Here is a 27,583-nt window from a genome sequence, read left to right on the forward strand (position 1 = left end):
AGTAACACAGTGACAGAATGAATTGATTAATATAAACTCCTTTTCAGAGATTCTTAAAATCTGAAGATTTAATTTGGGCTCAAACACTAAAAGGAATATGCAATAAGCTTGCTGCTGGCAAACGTTTCAATCCTGGAAGCTGTCTGGGCTCAGTCCCTCTCTGCAGGAGGGAAAGGCACAGTCCATTGCCCTGAAATGCTCATGGTATGTCAGCCCAGCTGTGCAGGGAGCCTCTTTCTGGCAGTGCAAAGAGCATACATGGTGATTAAGATATGAGTTGAGGGAGTGATGGCAGGGCTTGCTTTGCTATTTTACTTTTTTTCTGACCTGGAGACTTCCTTTGCAGGTGAGCGTCCCTATCAATGCCCTTACTGTGAAAAAGGATTCAGTAAAAATGATGGACTGAAGATGCATATTCGTACTCACACCAGGGTAAGATTATATTCTGTCTCATTAATATTTATTATAAAACTATACTTGTTTTTTTTAAACATATTTAATTGGCATGAAAAAATAAAAGTGATGTATCTTAAATTACATGTTTATATTTATGATGGATATTTGGGGATACATTTTTTTTTAAGACAAAACAATGAAAGAAATAAAAGTCCAGACCTCGAAAGTGTCCCAATTCTTTGACTTATGAATAAGTGCTTAGGAGTACTAGGAATTATAAATGGCAAACTGCCAGATAAATAGATCGTGACATTTTAATACTAAAAGGTATAAAAGACGCTGCCTTGCAGAGCATTTGCCAGTGAGAGGAACATTCTTGAATGGAGGCGTGTGACCACTAAGTAATGCGTATGAGGAAATACATTTTCAAGAAAGATGTTAAAAATAATGTCAGTTATTAGAAGGGGCAAAAAAAAAGAGAAAACAAGTCACTGCTTTACAGGTACTGCCTGTTACGGCCTTCCACTGGACTGTCGTCATTCACTTACATACGGCTTTCCCATACTCAAGCATCTGCCTCACCTGCTATGTAAAAACCCATGAGCAGTTCACCCTCCAGGCAGCTGCATTTCTTAACTATTTCTGTTTAGAGCACATTAGATACTTCATATGAACTTGCCACGTGGAAATCGGATGTTTTAAATAGTTCTTGATTTTACTTTTCCCATCTTTTCACTGCATTATCTTTCACACAGTTCCTTTTCAGTCTGGCCTTTTAAAGGTGCTCATAGTCTGGACATAAAGGACATATTTTTCCAGCTTTTAAGAGACATGCTTAATCCCCTAAGAGTAATTCTAATTTAGGCCTTTCCTGGATTTCACTTTTTACCTTAGCTATAAAATAAAAACTAGAGAAAACACATAATAATAATAATATCCTTTCCAGTATAATAATATTCTAGCCTTCCACTTCAGTTCTGTAGGCCATAAAAGATACCCTCAGAGGCCCTGTGAAGAAAATAACTCTTCTTGTTCTTCTGGTGGAGGACAGAAACAGCTTCTGTACTCATTAAAGCAAATCCATAGCAGGTTTCTCCTTCTGGTTTATAACACCATATTTATATTATATGAATATTAGTAATTGGATTATTTACTGAGTATAAAATTACTTCATAAACTATAAAGGATTAGACAAAGATGACTACTTGTAATGATATGACTTAAATATATATTTCACAATGAGCACTTTTTTTTTTTTTAAGATTTTATTTATTCTTGAGAGACACAGAGAGAGGCAGAGACACAGGCAGAGGGAGAAGGAAGCTCCATGCAAGGAGTCCGACGTGGGACTTGATCCTGGGACTCCACCATCACACCCTGGGCTAAACCACCCGGGCTGCCCGATAGTGAACATTATTAAAGAGATTTAAGTTAGTTCACCTAGGAAGTTATCTTACATGTGTGCAGTTTTCATAATGGCATTAATAATATGTTTAAAGATGCCAGCATGCAAGCAAAGGAACCTTGGTTCCTGTCATCGAAACAAGTGATGTTAACCAAAATTTGGGCACGATGGGAACCTAATATGTTACCGCACATGATTACCGATGATAGACATGATTATACCACAGAAGAAAATCACTGTAGGAAAAAAATACTTTCTGGGTCCTCTCAAGAAAGTGTGATATTTCGGGATGCCTGGGTGGCTCAGCAGTTGGGCACCTGCCTTTGGCCCAGGGCGTGATCCTGGAGTCCCCGGATCAAGTTCCATGTCAGGCTCCCTGCATGGAGCCTGCTTCTCTCTCTGCCTGTGTCTCTGCCTCTCTCTCTCTGCCTCTCATGAATAAATACATGAAGTCTTTAAAAAAAATAAAAGAGAGTATGATATTTCCAGTTCAATTAATCAGTTTTTACTTTGCCTTAATATAAAGTTTATTAATGAGACTGATACAAATAGTGGTAACAAATACAAAGACAACTAATCCCATGCCAGGTACTAGTCTGGGCTTTCACAAGCATTTATTTAAGAAGCCTCACAGAATTTATATCCCATAACTTGGTAATGAATTAAAAAACCCTTTTAGGCCTCTGTAAGGTAGATATTCGTGTGATCTCTTTGTAAAAAATGAGAAATTGAGGCGTAAGCAGGCAAGGAGCAGAATTGAGGTGGGAACCCAAGAAGATGGGCTGCAGAATCAATCCCCTTACCTACCACACACATTTGCCTTTTATTTACTTAAATATTTTGACTCTAACTGACTGAATACTTTCTTGTATATTTTTAAACTAAACGAACTGCAGTAATGATCGCAGATATAAAAGCCTTGTGTTCATTTGAATATTTGAGCCTTACTTCAAGGTTCCTGAAACTGCCTCGAGGTGTCCAGGGACAGGTGGTACCTTTTAGCAGCTTTCAAGCACTAACTGCAGGGAAAGAAAACAAACCCCAGCTTTTGATTAAGGGCACACTCTACAGCACCTCAACTAGAAGCACCCAGAATTTTAGGCCGAATCCCATATGATTCATGGAGAACTCCAAAGGAACAGGGTATTTTCCCTTTATTACTTTGGTTTTATAGGACCAAATACAAAAAAAGATATCTCTACATTTGGATCATGATGCATGTCAGTTTCAGTTTTGTATTCACATTACATTTAGTATTTAGATAGTTCTAATCCTAGACGTTTTTGTCCTATTTCAAAAGAATTTTAATTCTGTTACAGCAACAACAAAAACTATACTATTCAGCATGTTACATCTTTGAGAAGTTTGAGTTAGTCTGCACAAAATGCCATGCCTTGCCTGCACCCTCAGATTTGCATTCTGTGGTTACTGCATGGATGCCTCAGCGAAGGAACACAAAATCCTTTCATTCTGGTTATTGTTTATGGGGTCCAGTAAGGGCTGCAAGTGTGGGAGACAATTTTGCTAAAATCCACATTATACTAAAAGGCTGAACAGTCGTTGGTCTTTTATGGAGAGGCCATGGCTTAAGTCCAAGGCTTAATTTCCTTTTATCCATTTCCTTCAATATATTATACATTCTCCTTATTTTTAGTTTTCAACACTTTGTTATGCTAGATGTGTTTTTCTTTGTATCCATCCTGCTTGTATCTACAGTTTGTTATTAATAGCTAAATTTTGGAAAATCCTCAGCTCTTTTTAAAAAATTACTTCTTTGGTCCCTTTCTTTCCTTCTTTTTCTTAAGGGATGTCAAGTACATGTGTTACACTGTTTGATGTTGTTCCATAGCTCTTGGTAGTTCTCTTCTGGTTTTGTTTTGCTTTGTTTGTCTTTTGATTTTTAATCACAGTGTTTTTCTTCTTGTCTCTGTGTTTCTAATTTCCATTCATATATTTTCAGTTTTACTGAATTTTTCCTCTGTTGTTCCCAGTCTGCCTATTGAAGGAGCTCATCTTTGATACCATGTTTTTCATTTCTAGCATTTCCATTTGGCTTTTTAAAAAATCACTTCCATGTCTCTGTTAAAATTATCCATTTGTTTGTGCATGTTGTCCACCTTTTCACTGGATTCTTTAACACATTAATTATAATAATTTTAAATATTTAAAATTGATACTACCAATTTAAAATAACTATAATTAATATGTTAAAATATCTGGGCCATCCTTTGATCTTGTTATGTTGTCCATTCTGTCTCTTGATATGGGTTTGTGGGGGGGGGGTTGCTTTTTGTGTGTCACACAATGTCTTTATTCAATGCCTATTACTGCATGTAAAAGAATAGTAGATATCAAGGGAAATATTATTTTTACCTGGAAATAGGTGCACCTCTTTTTTGGCCTGACCATTAATGTGAGGGCTTGAGCTAATCTAGTCAAGAGTTGAACTAGCTTTGGGTTTTGTTGCTGCTATAGTTATCATCGGCTTTAAGCTTCTCCTGTAGTGGTAGGCTGCTATTTCCACGTTCTTACTGGGAGGTCTGGATGGTCAGGGGTTTTCTGCAGTAATTCTCTGCTACCAACAGACCCTGTATACCCTTGCTGCATACGGTAGAGGTTTGTCTGTCTGTCTGTCTCTCTGCCTTTGCCCCTTTACTGGTTATAATCTGCTAGTACATGTTACTCAACATGAGATGTGAGTGGGGCAGAGGGCTCTCTTGGCTCTCCTGCTCTGCCAATAGGGTGAGGCAGGTGCTACATACCTGGGCCTCTGAAATGGAGCTTTCTCAGCATTCCTACTGTGATTCAGTGGTGAGCAACTTTTACCTCTGCATTAGTGCAGGTCTAGAGCTGCAATATCCTAGGCATAAGCTACATGTGGCCATTTAAAATGTAATTGTAATTAATTATAATTACAAGTAATTGTAATTTCATTAAAATTAAGGCTGATTCATAGAGCATGTAGCTTGTGGCTCCTATATTGGATAGCACAATTAGAAAAATTTCCATCATCACAGAAAATTCTACAGCACAGGTCTAGAAAGACAGGTGGCTGAACTTGGCCTTGTGTCAGTGGAGAGTTTTGGGCATTAGTGAGGGGACTATTCTTTTTCTGGCAGCAGCAGACCTCTTCTACACATCATTGTGGACCTTGGGCAAAAGCAGGTCCAAGAGCCCCTCTCCTTTGAGTCATTGCAGGGTACGGGGCATGGGCAAGGTTCTGTTCTTCCCCAGAGGCAGAGCCCTTTACCTGGGACCAGAGTTTACAAGGGGTTCCTATATCTCTTTTAGCAAGTTGATGGCTTTTGCTTCCTCACAGAGATAAGTTACAAGATATGGCAAAGACAGAAGGCATTTGTTTTCTGTGTCAGAAGGGTCTGTAGCCGTGTGCTTATTCCCTGGCAGTGCTGGTCACTGCCTTGCAGTCCATGAGGGGACCAGAACACAGATGAGTTCCTTCTGGTATTCCTTCTCCACCTTGAAACCTTATCAGGCCCTCCAACCCTCATCACTGTCAGGACTCTCCAGCCCTCTCAGCCTGCCCCTAATCTTTCTCAAGGGCACCTGGTAGAGCCAATGGAAGAGAAGCTGTGAATGGTTACATTGCCAATGTACTTGGGTTCCCATGATTCTAATCTGAACCATCCCCATAGCCCACAGTGGACCTTTAAGAATCCTTTAAAGTTCTACTTATTTTCTTCCTACCCACTTAGGTGACACCCGCCTCATCCTCTGTGTTGTGACAAAGGGGAAACAGTTCTCCTGTTCCATCTCTGTGGCATTCAATTCACCTACTTGTCTGGAAAATACCCCATGACCTTAGGTTCAAAACAATGATGTAGATTATCCAGCATTTTCTTTTTTTTTCTGCTTAGGGTAAGAGTGGTGTTCTTTGTGTTTTTTGTTTTTTGTTATTTGGTTTTTTTCCACATTTTAAAAGCACTAATTTACCTTAGCTGTCTAGGTTTGTTGGGATAATTTCTTGTACTTAATGTTTCTAGATTAATTTCTGTTTGGTAGAAGCAGAAAATCTTACACTCCATGACCAGTTAACACTTCTCTTTAGTTAGGGAAGCATCCTTTTTACAGGCCCATGTGATTGAGACCATCCTGTTAGTTTTGGAGAAAGGGGTTCTGTTTCCCAGAATGTGGAGAGGTCAGTCTGCCTCAGGGCAGGGCTTGGCAGGCCTCCCACAGGACAATGTATTATGAACCATTTCTCATATCTCCTTATCTACTTTCTCTCTTTCCTATTAATGGGCTCTTTTCTTTGCTTGGGTGTTGGAGAAGATAGCTTTTTGTGGGGAGGAAGACTTCTTTTGCACATGAGTGGGAGGAATTCCTTAGTTTGGACACTGTGGCTTCAAACCAAGTCTTTCTGAAACAACCTCAAAAAAGAAGTATTAATTTTCCCAGGGATTTTAAGTTTGGAGATGCTCCAGGCTCTCTGGCAGACCCTCCTCTCCTTATCTCTGTAGTCTTTTGTATAAGAGGTCTTCTTGGCCATCCTCAATTATATCTGAAGTAGATATCTTTATGTGTAGTATCTCAAGTCCCAAGTTAGTACATTACACTTAGGAACAGAAATCATCTGGAAATTGTGGGCCTTAGGTTTTTTTGGGGTTTTTTTGACCTTAGGTTTTTATTGTCTTACACACTTTGAGCCAAGACACTGACACTGAAATAGGGCACATGGTCATGAATATCCATTGTGTAAATACTAGGTTCAAAAGGAATTGTTTTTGTAACTATTTACTACAGAAGGCTTCACATCTTACTTAATCACTTTTGATTTTCAAAATGGAAAGCACCTAGACCAATTAGAAAGTTAATTCAGAGAGTCTGCCTTTTGAACCCCACTTGGAAACCCATTTAGTCTACACAAGATCCAAGATCACAGCTGTTTCTCCAGCCTTATTTGTGGGAATAGCCAGAAGTGTTCTTACAAATATGAAAATGCAAGTGATTGCCCAGGCTTTTATGTTGTTTTATATTTTGTTAATTTTCTTTCATGAAACTTCCTGTCCCGGGTCCTCAGGTAGTTCAGGTTTTGGGTGGGCGGGCTTTACAGACATACGTCCTTCACACTTTCTTCTGACACCATGCAGTGAAACCCTGTGTCTCTAAGGCCAGACTGGAGTGGGATGCCTCAGAGTCCCCTGGACATTAGGCACTGCTGAATTTATCTGGAGCCTTTGGGGGTGGTATACCAATGTCGCGATTTGAAAACTATACAAAAATATCTGACCAGAGCACCCAGCTGGCCCATCATGTGGATGCAGTATAAGCATGATGTTGAAGGAAAGAGAAGAGTTAATTCATTACGGGAGGAGATACTGAAGGCGGAGTGAAAAGTGGAGACTAAGAGGAAAAAGAGGCAAGAAGAATTTCCTCAGCTACAGGAACACTGCATAGGATTTTCATAACCTTGGATGAGAACAGAAAGGGGTCTTTTAAGGGTAAGAACCGGCTTGCCATCCTCATGAACACATTATGAGGCATTCATTAAAAAAAAAAAAAAAAAAAAAAAAACTAGAGACAGATGCAGAAGCAAGCCTGTTGAATCAGGAAGGGAGTGAGTAAATTCATTCCAGGAAACACTAGAGAGAGAGGGTGGTATTTGAATTGAGCTTTGAGGAATATAGAGGAGGGCATGCTAGGCAGATGTAACTGCGAGGACAAAGAGAAAGAGGTAGTTGCTACACATCCCATAGGGTGGGGCCTCTCCACCACGACTAAGTCTGAGGATGCATGTTGAAGTCTGGTAGCGGTTGTGACACGTTGGGACTGAGGAGTTGATATGAATCCTGGAAGCATGTTGGTTTGTGTGATGTGTTTTATTTTGAGTAGAGGGATGATATGATTAGCTCCCTCTTAGAAAGACTGCTCTGAAGATATCCTCAAGTACGAATGAAAGGAGGCCATACTGGAGGCCATACTGGGGAGACCAGGCAGGACAGAGGCAGGAGCCAGCTGCACTAGACAGGGAGCCCACACCAGGTGGCCGTTGGACTTAAAAGTAGGAACATATGGGCAGCCTGGGTGGCTCAGCGATTTAAGCGCCCAGGGCGTGATCCTGGAGACCGGGATTGAGTCCCCACGTCGGGCTCCCTCCATGGAGTCTGCTTCTCCCTCTGCCTGTGTCTCTGCCTCTCTCCCTCTCTGTGTCTATCATGAATAAATAGATAAAACCTAAAAAAAAAAAAAAAGTAGGAACATATATGAGAGACACTTCTGAAATAGTATTGAAAAGGTTTAAGCATGTACTGCATGTAGGTGGTGAAGACTACGGAGGAGTCCCAGGTGAACCTGGGATGCTTGGAAGGGACACTTCAGGACATGGTGGTGTTCCACACAGAGACAGGAAGATGAGCTAGTTGATTTAGAGATTTAGATTTAGAGTGTTTTTATATCTAGAAAAGAGAAAGAGATTAAGAACAAATTTAATTAACTTTTAAATGTTTATTATGACTTGAGAGAAAACATTGAAATTTGTTCTTATTTTTTATTTTTCTTAATTTCATGAGCTTTTGTGCTTGTGGGGGCAAAAGGGTATGGCCCATTGCCACTATTTGAAAACATCTTTAATTTGGTATTGGAATTAGTAAACCTTGATTGTTTCTACGCATATTTCCTGGGGAATTTTAGATGCCTTACAAATGAATCATTTAAGATAAATGGCTTTGAGATACTATTGTATTTTATTTGGCTTAGAAAATACACCTGCATGAAATTGGACATTCTTATTCTATCACGGTGAGCTGCCTTTCCTTTGTAAAAGGGAAAATCAGACCATTTGAAAAATAACTTCCCTTTCAGGGACTGACAGCATCATTTTCTCTCTTCTTCCCGTTTTCTTTTTTTGTGAGAATCCTTTTTGAGGTTATCAACCCAGTGCCTCCTTTTTTAAATTTTCTGTGCAACTATGCTCATGAGCTAGGCAGCTCCCTTAGAATCATCAGCAAAGAAACTTTTCTGTTCCCTGGTTAGGAGTACTTTTCTGGCACATCAAATGATGTTCCCGATTTAAAGTAGGACTTCTGGTCCAGGCATTCTAGAATATGATGATTGGTTCTCTGGATTTCTCTAGGCTAATATAGTAAGAGATGAAAACTTAAAATAAATTGGATTTCATACTTTTGACAAATTTATTGGGTAGGTAAATTATCTATAGGAAAATGGACAAAAGTCTTTTGTGGAGTTAAATTCTCTTTCACTGTATTTAGGGTTACAAGGGTAGCATTACATCAATGTGAGGGACTGAAGTGGTCCTCAGGCATAAGATGTGATTTTTCTGCAGACTTTCTTTTAATGGTACTTACATTATCATTCATCATTTCTATACCTAACTTGGTATTTTGGGAACAAACAAACCTAGAACCATTCGCCTAAAACATAATGTATGTTCATGTGGTAATGGTGTGTTCAAGATGGTTGCCACCAGTTTTTTCCCTTCTTGCCTAGACATCCACAGGGCAAGTCTAACTACCCTTCCTTTGAGTCTGGGCTGGTCACAGTGGCTTGCTTGACCACTAACAGCGTGCAGCAGAGTTAATATTCTAGGAGCTCAGAGGCTATAAGAAACTGGAGTTTTTGCCTGTATCTCTTGGAATCATGCTGTGAAGACCGCAAATCCTGTAGAGACATCACAGACAGGCCCTCCACACTACAGCTGACACCAACTGCCAGCCCTGTGAGTAAGCCATTTTGGACACCTAGCCTATTTGAACCTTCAAATGACTTCAGCTCTAGCCAGCTGACTGCAGTTATAAGAGAAACTGAGAAGTAATGTCTCCGTAGCAGTCAGCCCACAAAACCATGTCAGTCCACATTCCATCCACAAACCCAATCCACAAAACCATGAGAAAGAACTACTTATTTTATGTCACTAGGTTTGGGGATGACTTATTATGCATTAGTAGGTAACAGAAACAAGTGCTAAATATTGCACCATGCTGAATAAGTACAATTTTAATTGTATAATATGCTTCTGCATTTTAAAGTGGTTGACATTTCTGGACAAAGTGCTAAAGTAAGCAGATACAATTATGATCCTAAACATAAGTTAGCAGTTGGATCATGATACCATCATTTAGCAATGGGAACTATATTTTGTAATTGGGAAAATATAATTTTTAAAAAGATGGTTTAAAAATTAATACTAACAATTGTTTATAAAAGCATATGCTGTTCTTGAAGAGGATTCAAAAAATCAAGAAATGTATAACCTTTCAGGCTCTCATGATACTTACATACTACTTAAGTTCTTGGATTCAAAGTCTGGTGGCAAATCTGCTTATGTAATACTAAACTTTAATGAGAGCTTTCCTTTAAATAGTAGGCCCTGTAATTGGTGTGATATTGGGACTGCTGAAGTGAACAGGCTCATCACCATCATAATATTCTCTCTGCAATACTTTTTAGAAAGCTAAACGACAGCCAAAGAGTCTGACGCTGAATTATCTGGCAGTATTACGATCAGGAATGCTACCTATTTGGGGGCCTCTGGTGTATAACTCTTTCTTGCCTTTGGAGCTAGTGGCCTGGCAAACACAATTATAGATAGTCTCCACTCAAATGTAATTATTGTGAGTAGACAGTAGGGACAGTTCCTATTTAGGACTTTCTTCCTGATTAGGACACTTTCTGACTGAAGCTCTGGAAAGTACACAAACCTCAGTTTTTGAATTTAACAAACTTACTGTCATAATTTGTTTATGTGTTTCTCTTGTTTAGACCTTGACTTCCACTTGGACAGAACTCTTACAGCTCTTTTTCCTTAGCATCTGTGTGCCTGGCTCCTAGTGGTTATCAGACTTTTGAATGAATGAAGTAAAATTATATCAGAAGTAAACTATTAATTTACCAAGGAATCTATAGCTAAATAAGATATATGAATTCAGGAATGCCTGGGTGGCTCAACAGTTAAGCATCTCCCTTCAGTTCAGGGTGTGATCCTGGAGTCCCAGGATCGAGTCCCACATCAGGCTCCCCACAGGTAGCCTACTCCCTCTGCCTACATCTCTGCCTCTCTCTGTGTCGCTCATGAATAAATAAATAAAATCTTTAAAAGAGAGAGAGAGAGATCAATTAATTCATACATTTATTCAGCAAACAGATGTTGAAGGACTACAGGGTGCTACAAACTGAGAATACAGCAATAAACAATTTGACCACTATCTCTACCCTCAGTAAGTTTGTCTGTTTATGATAGGAAGTGTAATTCTTGCTTAGTCAGCAAGAATGTGATGGATCATGGAGTATATATAGAGGATATAATAATAATAATGATGATAGTAATAATAATAGGAGGCTTCCAGGGTGAGTAGAGGGGACAGACAAGGAGGACCGTTGAGAAGTCCTAGAAGGTCTGTGGCCTCAGAATTTTGGCTTTGTTGGATTCTGCTAAACACTTTGTTTCTAGATGATTACTGGCCAGTACCAGCCCCACTCTGATTATCAAATTATTTTGTTCTTAAATCTCAGAGATCTCTTTGTTCTCTGATTCAGTGATCCCTTAGACTCATCTCAACTTGCCAATAAGTTTTGATTATTCTCCCCAGGGAGTTTTAGGTAGGGATAGGGAGTATTTCAAGAAAATACTCACAGGCTAACCATCCCTGGAGAAACAGCAAATCCTTTTCTAATGGCTTTTTCCTAGGATCCATTTGGTCTCTCTTCTTTTTCCCACTGCTCAGTGCAAGGAATAAAATAACTGTGCTTAGAATCAAAAGGTCTCATTTCCCATCCTCCTTCCAGACCTGACAGGAAAGTTCTCAGCATTTTAAGTGAACAACTCTTTCCTGCCCCAGCAGGGTACATGAAGACAGATATAAGTGCCTTTTTAAAAAAATTTTTCATCTGTCACATAACGCTCAGTCTGGGACTATTCCCACAGCGGGGTTGATATTTTGACTGAGTTATTAGTGAAGCTTTGAGCTTACAAGTAATGTAAAATTCAGACAGATTTTCATTTGAAGAAATTATTTATGGAATGTTTGGTTAACTGATTGATATTACTGTTTTCCTAAATGATGAGAATAAAATCAAATCCCTGTGTAGTAATTTGTAAATCCTTATGATGACAAATGGCCTTTCTTAATTATCTCACATAAAGTCTTAAAAATTAAAAATGAAAAGAACTTATCATAGAGGTTTCCATGACAGTTTCTATTTAACTTTGCTTGACAACGACTTCAAATATTTGTTGCATATATAGAGAACTCCTGATTAATGAGACATTCTTTGACCAATGTGGTACATTTCTAATTGCAACTCTAAGACTTAGGAGAGCATATGTTGAGTCTCACTGGCCAACTAAATTTTATTGAGCCAACTTGTGTTATGGGAGGGTTAAGAAAAAGTTCTAGCCCTTATAGATTCTGGACAGAGCATTCATGATCACATGGAGCATGGCAGGGACCATGACAGAAGTATCTCCAGGGTACTGTAAACCCACATATGCCTCCTCTTGGGAAAGAGTGCAGGCCAACGAAGGTGTCAGGAAAAACATGGGAGTTTAGTCCATGAGAGTAGAAAGCTCATTCATGAAGTCTCCATGGAAGAAAAGAACATGGTTGAGCAGCAGAACATCCTCCAAAAAGAAACTGAGAAGAGGCAGCCAAAGAGGCCGAAGAACCAGGAGAAAAGAGATGGCATCAGAGCCGAGGGAGAGGAAGTTGTAGCCCTGTGTGCGATCTTCCTCTTGGAATTTTGTGATCTCCACAAGCAGATTACAAGTTCTGAAAAGCCTGGGAGTAAAGACATCTCTTGTTTGTTTAACCTAGCATTTGCCAAGATAATTTAAGCAGAGTAAGTGAGAGAGAGAGGAAGTGAATGTGTGTGGGGGGATGTATGTATGTTCTACTGCATCTCACCAGGACTAGAGTTCTACAAAACACAACTTAAGAAATGCTGGTCTATTCCATCCCATGTATGGCTGCCACAGTAATACTTATAAAGATAGATTTGATCATATGTTTTAGTTACCAAAGAAAACAAAATAAACAGAAGCAACCCCAGCGTAGCTCTTGCTGCCTATAGACTGGCACCCAGACAGTGTAGCTCAGGGTGCCTGGGCCCTCCGGTTTGTACCATCTGCCACTCCCCAGTTCAGCCCTTCTCTCTCTGAGCACACACACACACACACACACACTGGGCTTTGGCCAGTCTGGACTATGTCTTTATCCCAAAGTTCACCATGTTTTTCTGCTTCAGTGTGTCTTGATGGTACAAATAAAATAATCCTTGTTTTCAGGCCTCTTTTGTTTTCATCCTCTCCTCCCTCCCTCTTCTCCCTGTGGAGATTTTAGCTTCTTAAAGCTCCTGGTCAGGCATCACTTTCTATCCAGCCTTCTCTGCCACCTCTGCTGTGGACATACTTTACTGATACGTTAATCGTACTATATTCATTCATTTTTTTCAGTTTTATATCCTAGTTTTCCTTCTTTAAAAAAAATATTTTATTTATTTATTTGACAGAGACAGAGCACGGCACAAGCAAGGGGAGCAGAGAGAGGGAGAAGCGAGCTCTCTGCTGAGCGGGGAGCCTGATACAGTGCTCAATCCCAAAACCTTGGGATCATGACCTGAGCTGAAGGCAGACACTTAACCGACTGAGCCACCCAGGCATCCCTAGTTTTCCTTTTCTCTCTTTTTTCCTTAGTGTTTATCTCACCTATTTAATCTTTTAACAACATAATTTTACATCTTATTAGTACTTATATAACTTTTCTATAGAAATGGATCTTCATTGATGTTGAAGGGACACAACTTCTAAGACTTGTTCTTAGCCCCCAGGAGTTTTCTGCATACCCAGAGGGGAGACAGACACTCACATTATTAAAGCAGATCTTCTTTGAGAGAGAGGATCAATGTGTGACAGGAATGTTGGAACGTGGAAAATATAGCAGCTCACTGCCCGAGGGAGACCAGATAGAGTTCACTGAAGAAGTTTGAATTGGGTCAGAAAACAGGAGTATGAGTTTTCTAGGGAAAGGAGCAGAATTGGGGGTAGGGCGCGTCAAATCAACGGAGTGCTGTGTGTAAAGTTATGAACTTGTGCTTTGTGAGTTAGTGAGAAGCCCATTGGTAGAGCCCGTGGAGTGTGTTGTAGAGAACTGGAGCATAAGGTGAGAGACTAAGCAAGTTCCACAAGACCACCAGCAGATTTCTGTGCTGAGACAGGAAAATACGATTGATTCCATAGGCAGTAATAAGTCAACACAGGCTTTTGTTTCCCAGTGAGAGAAAGAGGGAAGAAGATAAGCAAGAATCCTATGTGTTTTCTGCTTACAAATACAAAACTGTGAAATAAAGACAAGTGTTCACTCCAAGCAACTCTATCCCCTAAACTAAAATTTTTTCAATATTTTTCTATCAATTTTTATACAAAAACTGTCATTCATATTAAGGCTAATAAAATTATAACTCGATTGCTAAGGCTGTAGTTATTCCTATTACTACTGTTAGAACAAAATATAGGGCACAACTGTCTCTTCATTCCCTGTGGCATCCTCAGTGGAAACCTGACATATTGTCTTAGGGTTACTCTATCTAGTTAAACTTGTTCCTGTAATGGCTGGATCAGAGTGGTATCAGAGAACTACTTCATCTCCCTAGCTTGGGCAGCTCCCTTTGCGATAATAATGTGGTTATTTCAGAGATGTCTACTCTGAAATAACATGCTGTATCAACAAAGAGTATATGTACAGCAGTTTGCAGATTTAGCTCAAATAAAACTCTATAAATATTTAGCATTTCAGCCAAGTGATGATTGCTGCTTCGCTACCACTATATTATCTTTAGACTTTAATAATATATTTCAGGATTTAAAGGAAAGTACATCCATGTGAAAGAGAATTTTTCTTTGTTTTGAGATAGGCAATATACAATTAATTTTTAAAAGAGATGGGACCATTATTCTTAGAAAAGTAATACATTTTCTATACTATTTTCTCTCTGGAACAGAATTTTATATTCATCTTGCAGTCTATTCAGGTACTTTAATTACTAAAGTATCATAGGAGTCTTGAAATAAAGGACAATCTATTTATATGAAGATTCCATTAATGAATTGCAAGAACAATGCTTATTGAGGTTCATGCATAACTTCCTTTCTACATAAAATAACCCCAGTTCTTCATAATTTGTGTGCCTTTTTCAGTTTTGAATTACATTATTTATGTGCCTATTAGAAAATACATATGTGCCTATTAGAAAATAACCAGAAAGCTGGTTAATATAATATATAAAATACTCTTATTGAATTTTTATTATGAGCCAAGGATGACAATAAGCAAGATCTTATGACCCAGGTATAAAACCTCATGTTACTAATGGGGGAAGTAAGGTTTAGAGAGGTTAAGTAACTTGTCCAGTCCCATGACTAGAGGGCACCATAAAGATTGGAAATTAAAAAAAAAAAAAAAAAAGATTGGAAATTAGATACTTTTTTTCACTATAGTCTTTATTCCTTATTACTAAATAGATATGTTATCAAAATGTTTTAAAGGATTACCTACCTACCTACCCACCTTCTACAAATACTCCAAGAACACTGGTGCCGAATTCTCATTCAGTTCAAAAACTTGCTCTTCGGTTCCATTTAAGTCCACTGCTGCCCTCTCCTCCTTCCCCATTGCAGGGTCCCCAGGGTCCATGCTGTGAAGTGTCCTGCTGGAGAATGCTCCAAAATGACTGTCACAAAGACCTGCCTCATCCAAAACTATTCCACAGTACCAGCACGACCTCTACAGGCATTTTCCCTTTACTTGCACTTTTTAAGCTATTTTCAATAAAATACTGTTAATATTTTGAAAGCCATCAGGAAGGGATGTTTCATGTTCCTTGTAATCCATTTTAATAAGTGCGATTTCAGTGTAGGCAGATTTACTCCTCACATTTTACCTGAATGTCTCATTGGCAGTTTCTCTGCATCATTGGACATTAAAACAGCGTTTTCAATGTAGGAACCTTTCAGATCTTTGAAGATTTATTTTAGGTATACTATTTTAGGCTATATTAGATATATTCTTCCAGGAATATACATACATCTAGGCCAGGATTGACTCCCAGGAGGACACAGGATAACGTTGATATCAAGGCCAGTGGTCAGGTTGAGTGTATTATGGTTTTGAGAGACCGATTGGGCCTCTCAGCCATACTTCATCTTAAGGAGGTTGGGAATATTTTTTAAATGTTTTGATTTCAGTAATTCTAGATAATAGACTGAAATTTATTCTTAAATTCATGGCAGAAGCAAGGGCCTTTAGGAGAGAGGTCATTTATTTTGGTTTCAGCTTAAGTTATAGTTATGGATGTACCCTTTTTCTCCATAAAAGAGGTGTTACTCTTTGATTTCTTTATTTTCCACTATAATCTATGAGGCAGTTAATGGCTCCCTATACATATACATATATGTATATACATATGTGTATCATTACAATCTGACCCAAACCATAATTACATTGGGGTAAAAATCTGCTTTCCCTGAGAAACATTCAGGCTCTGGCTATCTCTTTTCTTCTCTTTATGATTGACACTAAATCATTATACTCTGTATCAGTCATGATTCAGTAGAGAAGAAATCGCCTCCTTCTGGGGTGCTAGAGTCATAGCTGCTAGGCAGGCTTTAGCCACACTTCCTGAGGAATATTTAAATGGACTGTTTGTAAAATCCCATTTTTCCTTCAGTTCTCATCTCAACTTCAGTTCTCAATTGTTAATTATCTTTTTTGGGGTCACAGATTTGGATATTTTCCAGTGAAATTATATTTGTTGTGAATATTTTCTATTTGGTTAGTCTACTCATTTTAGGAAATCTGTAATGTGGATATTATCCTTTCTTATGACTTCAGTTCTTTCCAGAGAGTATTTAAGTATGAATATCAAAAAATTAATACCATGGGAGCATCTGAGTGGCTCAGTTGGTTCAACGTCCAACTCTTGGTTTCAGCTCAGGTCATGATCTCAGGGTCATGAGATGGAACCCGTCATTGGGCTCCGCGCTGGGCTTGGAGCCCTCTTAAGATTCCCTCTTCTCTCTCTGCCCTCTGCCCCTCCACACATACACTCTCTCTAAAAAGGAAAAAGTACCACGACTCTAATGCCACTTAAGGCAGAATATGCAAGTGGGCCGGGTGTTCTTTGCTGCAAACTTGAAAGATAAAAGATCCTACAAAAGAAATGAGTATAGAAAATTCTATGATGTCATGTGCTTACAACACAAAAACAGAAATCACTTAAAGAATAACACAATTAGTCATTTTATGAATATTTGGATACTACTAGTATAATTAAGTGTTCTCTGAAATAATCATTGCATGGAGTCAGAATCAGAATATATGATATAAGTATATAATTATATAATATATAATTTATATGTAACAAATATATATAAAATAAATATAACTGTATGTGTAATACTTATAATTTTATAAATATATGAACATAAAGACATTTGTAATTTTATAAATATGTAAATAAAATACTAATAGATATTACTTTTTTCAGCCTTGTTCCCTATATGAATATATGTTTAAGCATGTAGATAGAAATAATAGGAGCCAAACTGAGAGCAATTTTTCAGTGAATTTTTGTCATGAAATGTTATTTATCTGTACTTGTAAGACCTCTCAGAGGTATTGTTTTTCTAAAGCTTTTCTTTTGCCTCGTTAAAGTCCACTTTACAATGATTTTGATGATGCTGAATGTTTGTGGCCTTGATGGTAGATTGTATCAGATGCATAGGACAGATTACTAATTTGAGATTTGGCATTCAGAAATCATGAGGTGGAAGGAATGGGCAAGAGAGCCTGGAGGTTGGTAATCGGGCCCGAAGCCCTTCAGAGGGTTAGTGGTTGACTAAAGTTGTGAGTGACAGAAGCCACTCATCCAAGGACTGATTCTTACGGCAGAAAACAGATGGTCTAAGGTTCTTCAGTGATCTTTCCAGAGTGTATAGTGCTTTCTGCCTTACCAAAAAGTAACAGACACTTGAAAGCCTCCTTGAGCTTTAGGACTCCCCTTGTGGTTCCCTGACTGGGTAGCCACCCAGCCCTAAGGCCTGGACTTATTCCAGGTCTCAAACATCCCAGAGTGTTCATGCCCGGTACAGGCTGGATCCCAGGGCCAAAACTCAAAACATCACTGGGGACAATCCTAGTGGTTTTCCTATGACTAGTCTCAATGTGCATTACATTGAATTAATTTGAATTAAGTCTATTTAACTCAAACTTTTGTCATTATCACGTACATCGTATTCACCTATCTTTACACAACTATACCATATTTTATACACACACACACATATACACACATACACCTTTCTTATGTATGTGGCTATTTCAGCTACTACTCCTATTCAGTGAGTGAAGATATTTGGTTCACTCTTCCAGTACAAATTAAAAGCAACATTTTGCTGGAATGTGATGTATATGTCCCCTTTAGATCTATTATTTATATATATATTGTATTTATATATATTTTTATATATGTATTTTATATATTTTATATATTTGGCTTGTAGAGGCAACAGAAGTGAAGGAACAAAAACCAACATGTGTTTTTAGACATGTAAGCAGCATACCAAGTCATTGCCCAAAAAATGACATTCATCTGCAATATAGTCTTTAACATGCGGGACAGTTTATCACCAAGTAATATATGACTCAATGGCTAAATTGTGAATTTTTAAAATATTAAATTCTGTTTATATTTCCTCATTGGCAGGACATGAGTTAGTTCTCCAACATCTGTCCTGTTAAGAGCTATTGCCAGTGCTGTGACTGGTATGCTCAGTGTCTGTTTCTTTTCTCTCTTTGGAGAGAGGTCTTTGGAAATTGGTTCTGTACTTAATTTGATAGAAAAGAAGTGCCCTCACTGACCTCCCTCTGAGCACTTGGGCCTCTTTGTGGCTTGGTTCCTTTGTGTGCATAATGAAAATCGTGTTAACTGAATCTTCCACCAAATGTATGATTTACATTGATTTGATGTAAAGGGTATCTAGCTACTAGTAGAAAAAGTATTGGAATGCCTGGGTGACTCAGCGGTTGAGCATCTATCTTCGGCTCAGGGCGTGATCCTGGGATCCGGGTTCAAGTGCCACTTGGGCTCCCTGCAGGGAGCCTGCTTCTCCCTCTGCCTAATCTCTGCCTCTCTCTCTGTGTGTCACACATGGATAAATAAATAAGTCTTAAAAAAAAAAAAAAAAAAAAAACTATTGCCACTGCAAGTATAAAAAGAGAACAAAATTTTGATTTAAGAGATCATAGTGACAATTCTTTTCTTCCATGTTCGCATACTTTGAAGGGACAGTTGTATCCAAATAAAGGAACAAATATACAGAGTAAGACGTCACATAAGATCATCACACAGGTACGAAAAGGAATGGTTCAGAATTGAGATCTGCAATTTTATTAGGCTTTCTGTGTCTTGGAATGTAGTGAAAACAAGGAAATTGTCTCAATTCAAAGTTTTTTCTTTTTACCTAATATGTTCTAAGAGAGAATGAGTTGGGTGATTTCTGAGTAACTCTGAAATTTACTGTTTGTATTTATTTGCTCTCTCACAAGGAAGAGTGTAGGCAGGCCTTGTGTTACAGAATCTTTCCTGCTTAGTATATTGTCCTATCAAGTGGTAGCTGAGTGAATCTACAGGGATGATGCCTATAGTCCCTAGAGGATATATAAATGGGACCTTAAAACGGGCCTTAATTCCTAATTTCAGGTGGTGCTGACATGGCATCATCTTGCTCTTTGCTCTTCACACTGAGGAGATTTCCTGAGATGTGGGGCATTCAGGGCTGAAACTGGACTAGTCCTAGGTAAATGGGGACAATTGGTTATACTAGTCAGAGTTCTTTTTTCTTTTTTTTTTAAGATTTTATTTATTTACTCATGAGAGACACAGAGAGAGAGAGAGAGGCAGAGACACAGGCAGAGGGAGAAGCAGGCTCCATGCAGGGAGCCTGACACAGGACTCGATTCTGGGTCTCCAGGATCACACCCTGGGCTGAAGGTGGCGCTAAACCACTGAGCCACCGGGGCTGCCCCAAGAGTTCTTAAGATAAATTAATGAGAAGTCTTTTCTCAAGGAATATACTGAATCCTAAACAATCAGAAGCTAGCCAGTGAGATCACCATTATATATTGGAAAAAAAAAAAAGGCAAAATCTGATTTGTACTGGTTACCATTGATGACGATAGGTCATTTTGTTTTGGGGGTAGGAATGGTATTTGGTAGAAGGTAGGAAGTATATATCAGCCTGCAAAGTCTGTGTTGTACCACCGGAGATTACAAAAAGTTTTCATAAAGAACTCAGCCATTTGTGAAAGAAGACTGAGCTCAAATTTACCTCCAGAACAAAACCATTCAGATGAAAAGGGGAAAGAGTCAAGACACGCATTTTATGAATAAAAATAATGTTCTGCAGTTGCCTTTGGGTTAAAAATATTATGATATTTAAATTAGGAAAACAAAAATGTTCCCATTTATTACAGTAATTCTCGTTTGTTCATTCTTTCTTCCCCTTTCTCTCTTTTTCTTTCTCCCTTTCTTTCCTTAATTAATTAATTTATTTCTCTCTCTTTCTCTCTTCCTAACCTTTTAGGCTGACGGACTTTTTGTCAAAACATTGTATGACTTGAGCACATTCAAATCTAGCAAGATCTTTGCCAGGACAACCATGGGCTCCTCACCTGTGCAAATAGACAGGCTGTTTTATTCAACATTTTTGAGGTTTGAAGAGGGCAGGTTTATGCTACTAGCTCGCTGCCATCTGTGGAGTGTGTTGATTCAGAGATGTAATTTATATTGATGATATGATTTCCTCTGACTTCTCCCTGTGCCTTGATGGTTGTGTTTCACCTGTTGACATGAACTTGGCTGAAATGAATGCTCCGTTGGCCATGGGCGAATTAGTTGCATGTGTGATAGCACCTTTCTGCTGTGTTCTTATTATTTTCAAAGTTGTGTAATGGGATAAGTATGTTATTCCTTTAGAATTAGATATCCCTTTTCTAGGACTTTGCATTTACATAATTCCTTTCTCCTACAGACCTCTGAATAAACTTTGTAGTTTCATTCAAAGATGGATTACACTTGCCACCATCACATATGTCAGAAACCATGCTTGTTATTTTTGGAAGTAGGCAAGTTGAATTAAATCAATTCTCTGTGGACTAATTGCATCTGCTTCTTAAAAGTGAGAGTCTGTGACTATTTTGTGTTCTCACCTTACATTATTCTTTGTAGCCTGTACCACTATATTATGGCCCCTCAATTGACAGGGATATTTGGTATTTGCTGCATATTATATTTCAAATTATGTAGCCATAGAAACTGAAGGTTTATGGACAAGTAAACCTCAACTCCATCTACTCTGTCTGCCCTTTTTTCAAATCTTTCAGCCTCTTCTTGAGGATAAGGACCATGTCTCAAAACTTTGTCCCCTACAGTTCCTACACAATGGACACTTTTGCTGATGAATTTACCCTCAATTACACCATCATCTAATCATGGGGATTATCTTGATTGTTGTCAGATCACTTGTAAGTAGAACTAGAAACATTTAAACTAACTGGTAGGTAGGCTTAAAGTACTAGTCCAAATATAGAAAATACTGGCTTTTTAAAGGAAGTAGGTAATATTTTTCTTTCTCAGTTTGCTTTTGGTCGTACATTATTGGGTCTTGGGACCAAATTTTTCAGAAATATCCCATAGTTAAATGAAGCAACCTAGAACGTGCAAAAAAAAAAAAAATGAGGCTGTTTTAAACTACATTGATTTTCATTAGCAAATTTTTAGGATACGACAAAAATGTTTAAGACAATATGTAACAAAAGAATAAGGTAGTCACATTAGCATCCTATGCTCTCACAGCTCTAACAGTTTGTTTTTATGATTGGCTTCACTTCTGATTATTATAAGAAACTCAGAATTTTTGGACATTATATATATATTTATCAAAACGTGTAGGTATAAATATTAGATACATACATACATTTATCTTTTCTATATGTCCTTTATATTTTTATATTTATTTCTCTTCTATTCCCTTCTACTTCTTTCCCTTATATTTTCTCATATTTTTGTTCTAATTTACTTTTATATTTCAGAGTTTGATTTATAATTTTGAAAATTGGTGAGAATAACTTTCTCCTTATTATAAAATTTTCCTGTTCATATGATTAGTCTTCTTTTGTAGGATTTTTGAGAAAAAATATCTAAATAATTAGTCATTATGCAGGGAAATAAATCGTTTCCCTTTAAATAATTTAAATAATAACACTCTTTCACTTAACCAGCATTGTTTTTCTTTCAAGGATTACAAAGAACATTCCTTACAATGCAAAAATCTCACATTGTTCTCAGAATTCTTATCAGCAAATATATCTTCAGCTCCTTTCTAACTTTTTTCATGTGTATAAGAAAAACACTGCTGTCCAAAAGAACACTCTCCCCCATTTTTAGGACTGAGGCTCTTAGGCCAGGTTTTACATTGTCATTTTTTAATAGCTAGCCGCTGACTTTGAGTTTCTGATCATTGTTGTAGCATTGTGCTTCAATCTGAGCAAGAGGTTTCTCTGTCATTAGCATAGGGCCGTTGGAATATGGTGTGATGATTGGGAAGATAGAGACTGAATACTTTCATCCCTAAGTAACCAAAAGCCCCATTGAAAGGGTCTTAAATGATAAAGATTATAAGTCACATAACAAGAATTCAGAAGTAGGGCCATCTCGTGGTTGGCGCTACAAGATCTTCAGTGGCTCGGATTCCTCTCATCTTTTCTGCTGTCCTCAGCCAGCCCCTCACATGCTACCACGTGGCTGCAGTAGCCTAGGCATCAAGCCCATACATGGTCAGCCTCAGCAGGCAGGAGAAGTCTTTCCCAGAATCCCCATAGACTTACTTTCTTTGCACCATAACCACAGCCATGGGACATGCTCCAATCTGAACCCATAACTGAAAAGGAAATGTAATTGCCATCATTGATGTAGCCCAACAGTTCCCAAACGTGTGTCCATATTAGGATTGCCTCTGGTCCTTTAAAAGTGCCAAAGCTCAGGCCACACCCCCTAAGCAATGAAATCACACTCTCTGGGGGGTGAGTCACAGGCATCAAGATTTTTCGTTGCATTCCCAGGTGATTCCCACGTGCAAGCAGCTTAGCCTCATCAAGATTCTCTCTCTCAGCTGGGCTAGGTAGCCTCCTCTTCAAGGAAAGAGTTTGATGTGTAGGAAGCCACACACAAGGAGGTCACTACAGACAGACACTGGCCCTGAAGGAAGCATGCCATGTTTTGAGTTTAGCCTTGGCTACCCTACAGTGTAACCTCAGTCATATTTTAAAACTAATACTGCATCATCTGCAAGTGAGAATAACTGTGCCAAATATACAGTATTGCTTAACAATTAAATGTAAAAAAAAAAAAATCCTTAACAGTTCCTAGCACTTTATCGGCCAACATGAAGTAGACATTCTATTAACATACACAATAGTGCCTTGGTAGGAGAGCATCAGAGGAAGGGGAGGAGAAATAGAAGTTATCGTTGCTGTGTTGTATTTATTAGTAGTAGTACAGTTATTACTTGAGAGGATGGGGGATCAGATTATAAGTTCTAGCTTCTAGTTGCACATTAGGAGCACCTCGGGAGCTTTAAAAAGGGTCCGTGCCTGGCCACACTCAGACCAGCTAAATCAGGCTCTCTAGGAATGGAGCCCAGGCATCAGTGTTTTTTAAAAAAGATCCCTGGGTGATTCAGACATGCAGGCAGTGCTGCAGTCCATAGGCTGGAGACTGGGAGAGAAGCAGAGAGAAATGTAGTTATGTCAGTTTGCCTCATTATTCCAGATGACCAGTCCGAGTCACCAGGGTAGCCCCAGGGAAACGAGGTTTTCGAGCTAGTTTGGACGATTCTTTGCTTGCTTTATGCCAGACTAGCTCTTCTATCATCTCTCTGCAAGTGCTAGAGCTTTGTTCTAGCCATTTAACTCGTATGCATTATTCTGTAGGCCTCAAGAGTGGATTAAAAGGGAGCTAAGTGCCTTCTTGTTTCTATTTAAAGTTTGTATACACTTTAATATAAGAATTATATTCTATTTACTGTGCTTATTTTTAGTTTTCTATATGTGAATTGTGCAATCATTCTCCTAGTTTATAGAAAGTGTGTTTTCCATTAGCTACAATGCAAAACCAATTATGGATGTGTTATGTAGAAACCTGCTCTAAATATTCTCCTAGCTTTCTGTAAGCTTCGCAAAGACTTATAATTTTTAGGTGCATTGTTTACTAGGACATGGGTTTGTTTTGTCATATGTTGAAAGATCACACCAGCTATAAAAATAAGATGGTGAATAAAAAGTCACAAAAGCTATAAACATCTGTAAAAGAAGTTTTCTAGGCAAGGCTGCTCGTTAGAGGGAAACTCAGTGCATTTTGATTGTGTGCAGCTGGTGGCACATGAGCTTTCAGAAACGGGGCCATTAAGAGTTGCTGTTAGATATATGGCATGCTGTGCTGTGGGCCATAGATCTGTCCCCTCAGCTGTGTGTAATAGCAGCCTGTGTGGCCACACTCGAAAAGCCCCCTCTAAATTTCACCTGTGACTCTATTGCAAATTGGTTATTTTATGGAATTGGGTAGTCATCTTTTGGTTACAAAACCAGTCTTATGAAGAGAATTAGCTGGCTTCTAGTAAAATGGAAAAATCTGGAAATATCAGCATGGACTTCACAGTTTCTGCCACCCTGAAGAGCATGTGTCAAGGATGACCTCGGGTCAGTGTCAGGGCCACTGCAGGATGCAGTGGAAATAGACTTGGAGGGGAGACATATGTGCTACTGACATCTAGTGGGTACACAGGACAGCTCCCCAAAACAAAGCATTATCTGGCCCTAGATTTCAGTAGTACTGAGGTTGAGAAACTCTGCTCTAGACCACAGTGGAGGGCTCAGGCTGTGCCTTGCCTAAGGAAGATTTGACAAATGGGTCTTACCAGAGTGCAGGCTGACAAAAGTCTAAGGCTGTTTGAACATGGCCTTCCCTTATATGAGAGTCTCTACATTCTACCTTGGAAATGAGTGAGACATTTTGTAGATGGAAGAGTAGAACAGTTAAATGACTTTGCCCCAAATGCTACAAAAATGTGATGCTTTTGTATTAGTCACAAGTTTTCTGTTTCCCCTCTCCCAGAGTTTGCCATGTGCCCAACAGGAGAAAGTTAACTGTTGCTACAGCTGCTGAGAAAATGGGGAACTAGAAATTTATAAAATTTCTGTTTATTTAGAAATTTCATATTTAAGAAATTCACACCAAATCTCTGCTTCATGAGGTTTTTAAGATTTTCTTTTAAATTTAGAAGTAGGGAATGATCATCTGGCAAAAGTCATCATTTTTCTGAACTCTAGTGGGGAAATCTTAATAACTAGAAATATTTAGTCTAGAAAAGTTAATCAAACGAAATTAATTTGCAACCAATGATAACTTTATATCCTAACATACGTGTGTGTGTGTGTGAGAAAGAGTGACAAAGAGACTTCTTTCCATATCTGATTCCTCTTCAGTGAGCTTCTTCTCTCAAATTGTATTTGATGTTCAAGTTGCTCACATGTAAGTTATTTCATTAACAGCATGGACACTCTGGCCTTGTTATAGCTTTGAGCAAGACAAATAAAGGAAAAGTTTGTCCATCAAATATATCCACATACTATGTAACAACCAGAAAGCCAGTGTTTGGCTTATAGATTGAGCCCTATCATAAGCCAACTGTGTTTATACATGTTCAAAATACCACAGGCTCTGCTAGTCCTCACCATACTCACTAGTCAGCTTGTTTTAATTGCTTACTGATTCTTATTTCTCAATTTTATTGGACTCAGGCTACCACTGTCACAAATGCCAGCATTCTATGACTTCCTTATACTATTTACCTTGACTTCTGACTACAAGGAGAAAAGCTCATTTGTTATATTTTCTGTTTTTTACTTAATTGGGCCTAACATAAAAATAACCAGAAGTAATATTCACAATATCTACTGGTGACATGCAGATAATCTACCCATGATCCATCCTTGGTTTTGGTAATCTGTATAATGGAGGTCATGCTTCTTTCCATCCTGGCAAGCAATCCTTTAGCTAAAGTAAGAGGAAAGCTCCAAAAAATATCTATTTTAAAGAACTTCAACATCAAGATCCCTCCAGGATTTATTAAAAATATAACTTTGTTTCTAAAACGATTTTGAGATTTAATTCAGTTGATGTTGGAAAAAATATAACATTTGAAGCTTTTTTAAAATACAGATGGGCATTAACAACACAAAAATAGGACTTTTTAGTAGCTATATAACAAGGTACAGGGTATAGAGCTCTATAAATCCTACCTTCTGAATGAATTCTGCCAAATGCTTTTTGATTAAAGGCGAGCTGATTAGACTACTGATTAATTCTACTTTTTGACAGATTACAGTTTAACTGACAAATAGATTGCCTCCATTTAGTAATGATTCCCCAGTTATGATGACAAAGGACAAGGTATTTGTCAGTTAAACTGTGTAATCATTCAGAAACAGAATTAATCAAGGACCTAATCATTTTGTCTCTGGTTAAATCCAGCTAATGAGTTAAAATGTGTAATTTATACTACATATTCCACTCTGAAACGGTGTTACAATTTCCATGATACTTTATTGCATCAGATTTTGTGCCCATATTAAAGATTTTGTAATGGAGTAAAAGATAAAAAGGAAGAGAAGTAGTGGAGGATTAATGTTATAATGATGATACTGTATGAGTTCTTCGTGGGGAAGGAGTGATGGGACCTTTGGAAGTCCAACAATGTCCAAACTTGCTTAAACACTTCAGCCACACCATCCTGCAAATTATTTTCCACTGTATACTTGGGAAGGTAGCAGATAACCCAGCCTTACCTCTGCTGCCTAACCTGCCAATAAGAACTCAGACTTCCTTAGCTTTCTGTGGCATGTGGCCTCTTGTTGTATCAACTCCTGTACAGTTGCCTAACTGCTGTCATCCTCAGTGAACCTTATGATAAGGGTGGGCAGCAAAGATTAGAAATTGAAGTTCTCTTCCTTCCTTGCACACAAGCATGGGTTCTTCTGGACTGGGAAGTTAGGGCTGAGAATACTTAGGAATGCTCTAGAGACAGCATAGTTTTTTTGTTTTGTTTTGTTTTGTTTTGTTTTGTTTTGTTTTGTTTCATGATTTTTAGAGAAAAGGAGAGGAGGAACAAGTGTAAGTGTCTTTGTACCACTCAGCTTATTCTCTGGGCCCAACTATGCTCACCATGTGAGAGGTGGAATTTCTTTCACATGGCACACTAAGAGTAATTGGAAAGAAATTAGTAAAGAAGGATGCAATTTTGTTTTGTTTTTATTTTCTGAAAAATAAAATATACTTTTTTTCTTCCTATTTCAATTAATTTGGTTTTCTTAAATTTGAGATGAGTGATCTGTGATCTTCTGGCTTTGTTTCCAGTATACAAACTGTTTACTGGAACAGGAATTTTCTCTAACACATGCTTTGGTGCCATTCACTATAAATTGGAGTCTTTTCAGGGATGCCTGGGTGGCTCAGTCAGTTAGGCATCCGACTCTTGATTTCAGCTCAGGTAGTGATCTCAGGGTTCCATGCTCAGTGAAGAATCTGCTTGGGATTCTCTCTCCCCCTTCCTCTATCCCTCCCCCCACTCACTCATGCATGTGCATTCTTTCTCTAAATAAATAAATATTATCTTTAAAAAAACCTGAAATCTTTTCAAGG

The 27,583-nt window shown here is 38.3% G+C and overlaps 1 protein-coding gene and 1 long non-coding RNA gene across 8 annotated transcripts in view; one reads left to right on the plus strand and one right to left on the minus strand.

The window, feature by feature from the left end:
* Positions 1–26,304, minus strand: part of LOC119864444 — a 29,417-nt gene extending 3,113 nt beyond the window's left edge. Inside the window, exon 1 of the long non-coding RNA XR_005373975.1 lies at positions 26,185–26,304. This is a non-coding gene — a long non-coding RNA (uncharacterized LOC119864444). The remainder of the gene's footprint in view (positions 1–26,184) is intronic.
* PRDM5 (PR/SET domain 5) overlaps positions 1–27,583 on the plus strand; it is a 200,533-nt gene that overhangs the window by 153,973 nt on the left and 18,977 nt on the right. For 6 of the 7 annotated variants that reach the window (XM_038564767.1, XM_038564770.1, XM_038564772.1 and 3 more), the window contains one exon: positions 347–432. In XM_038564767.1, coding sequence (XP_038420695.1) covers positions 347–432 — 86 coding nt within the window. Of the gene's footprint in view, positions 1–346; positions 433–20,411; positions 20,540–27,583 lie in introns of all 7 variants that reach the window. The other variant, XM_038564768.1, reaches the window with a different exon arrangement.

Source organism: Canis lupus, chromosome 19, assembly GCF_011100685.1.
Source record: "Canis lupus familiaris isolate Mischka breed German Shepherd chromosome 19, alternate assembly UU_Cfam_GSD_1.0, whole genome shotgun sequence".
NCBI lineage: Eukaryota > Metazoa > Chordata > Mammalia > Carnivora > Canidae > Canis > Canis lupus.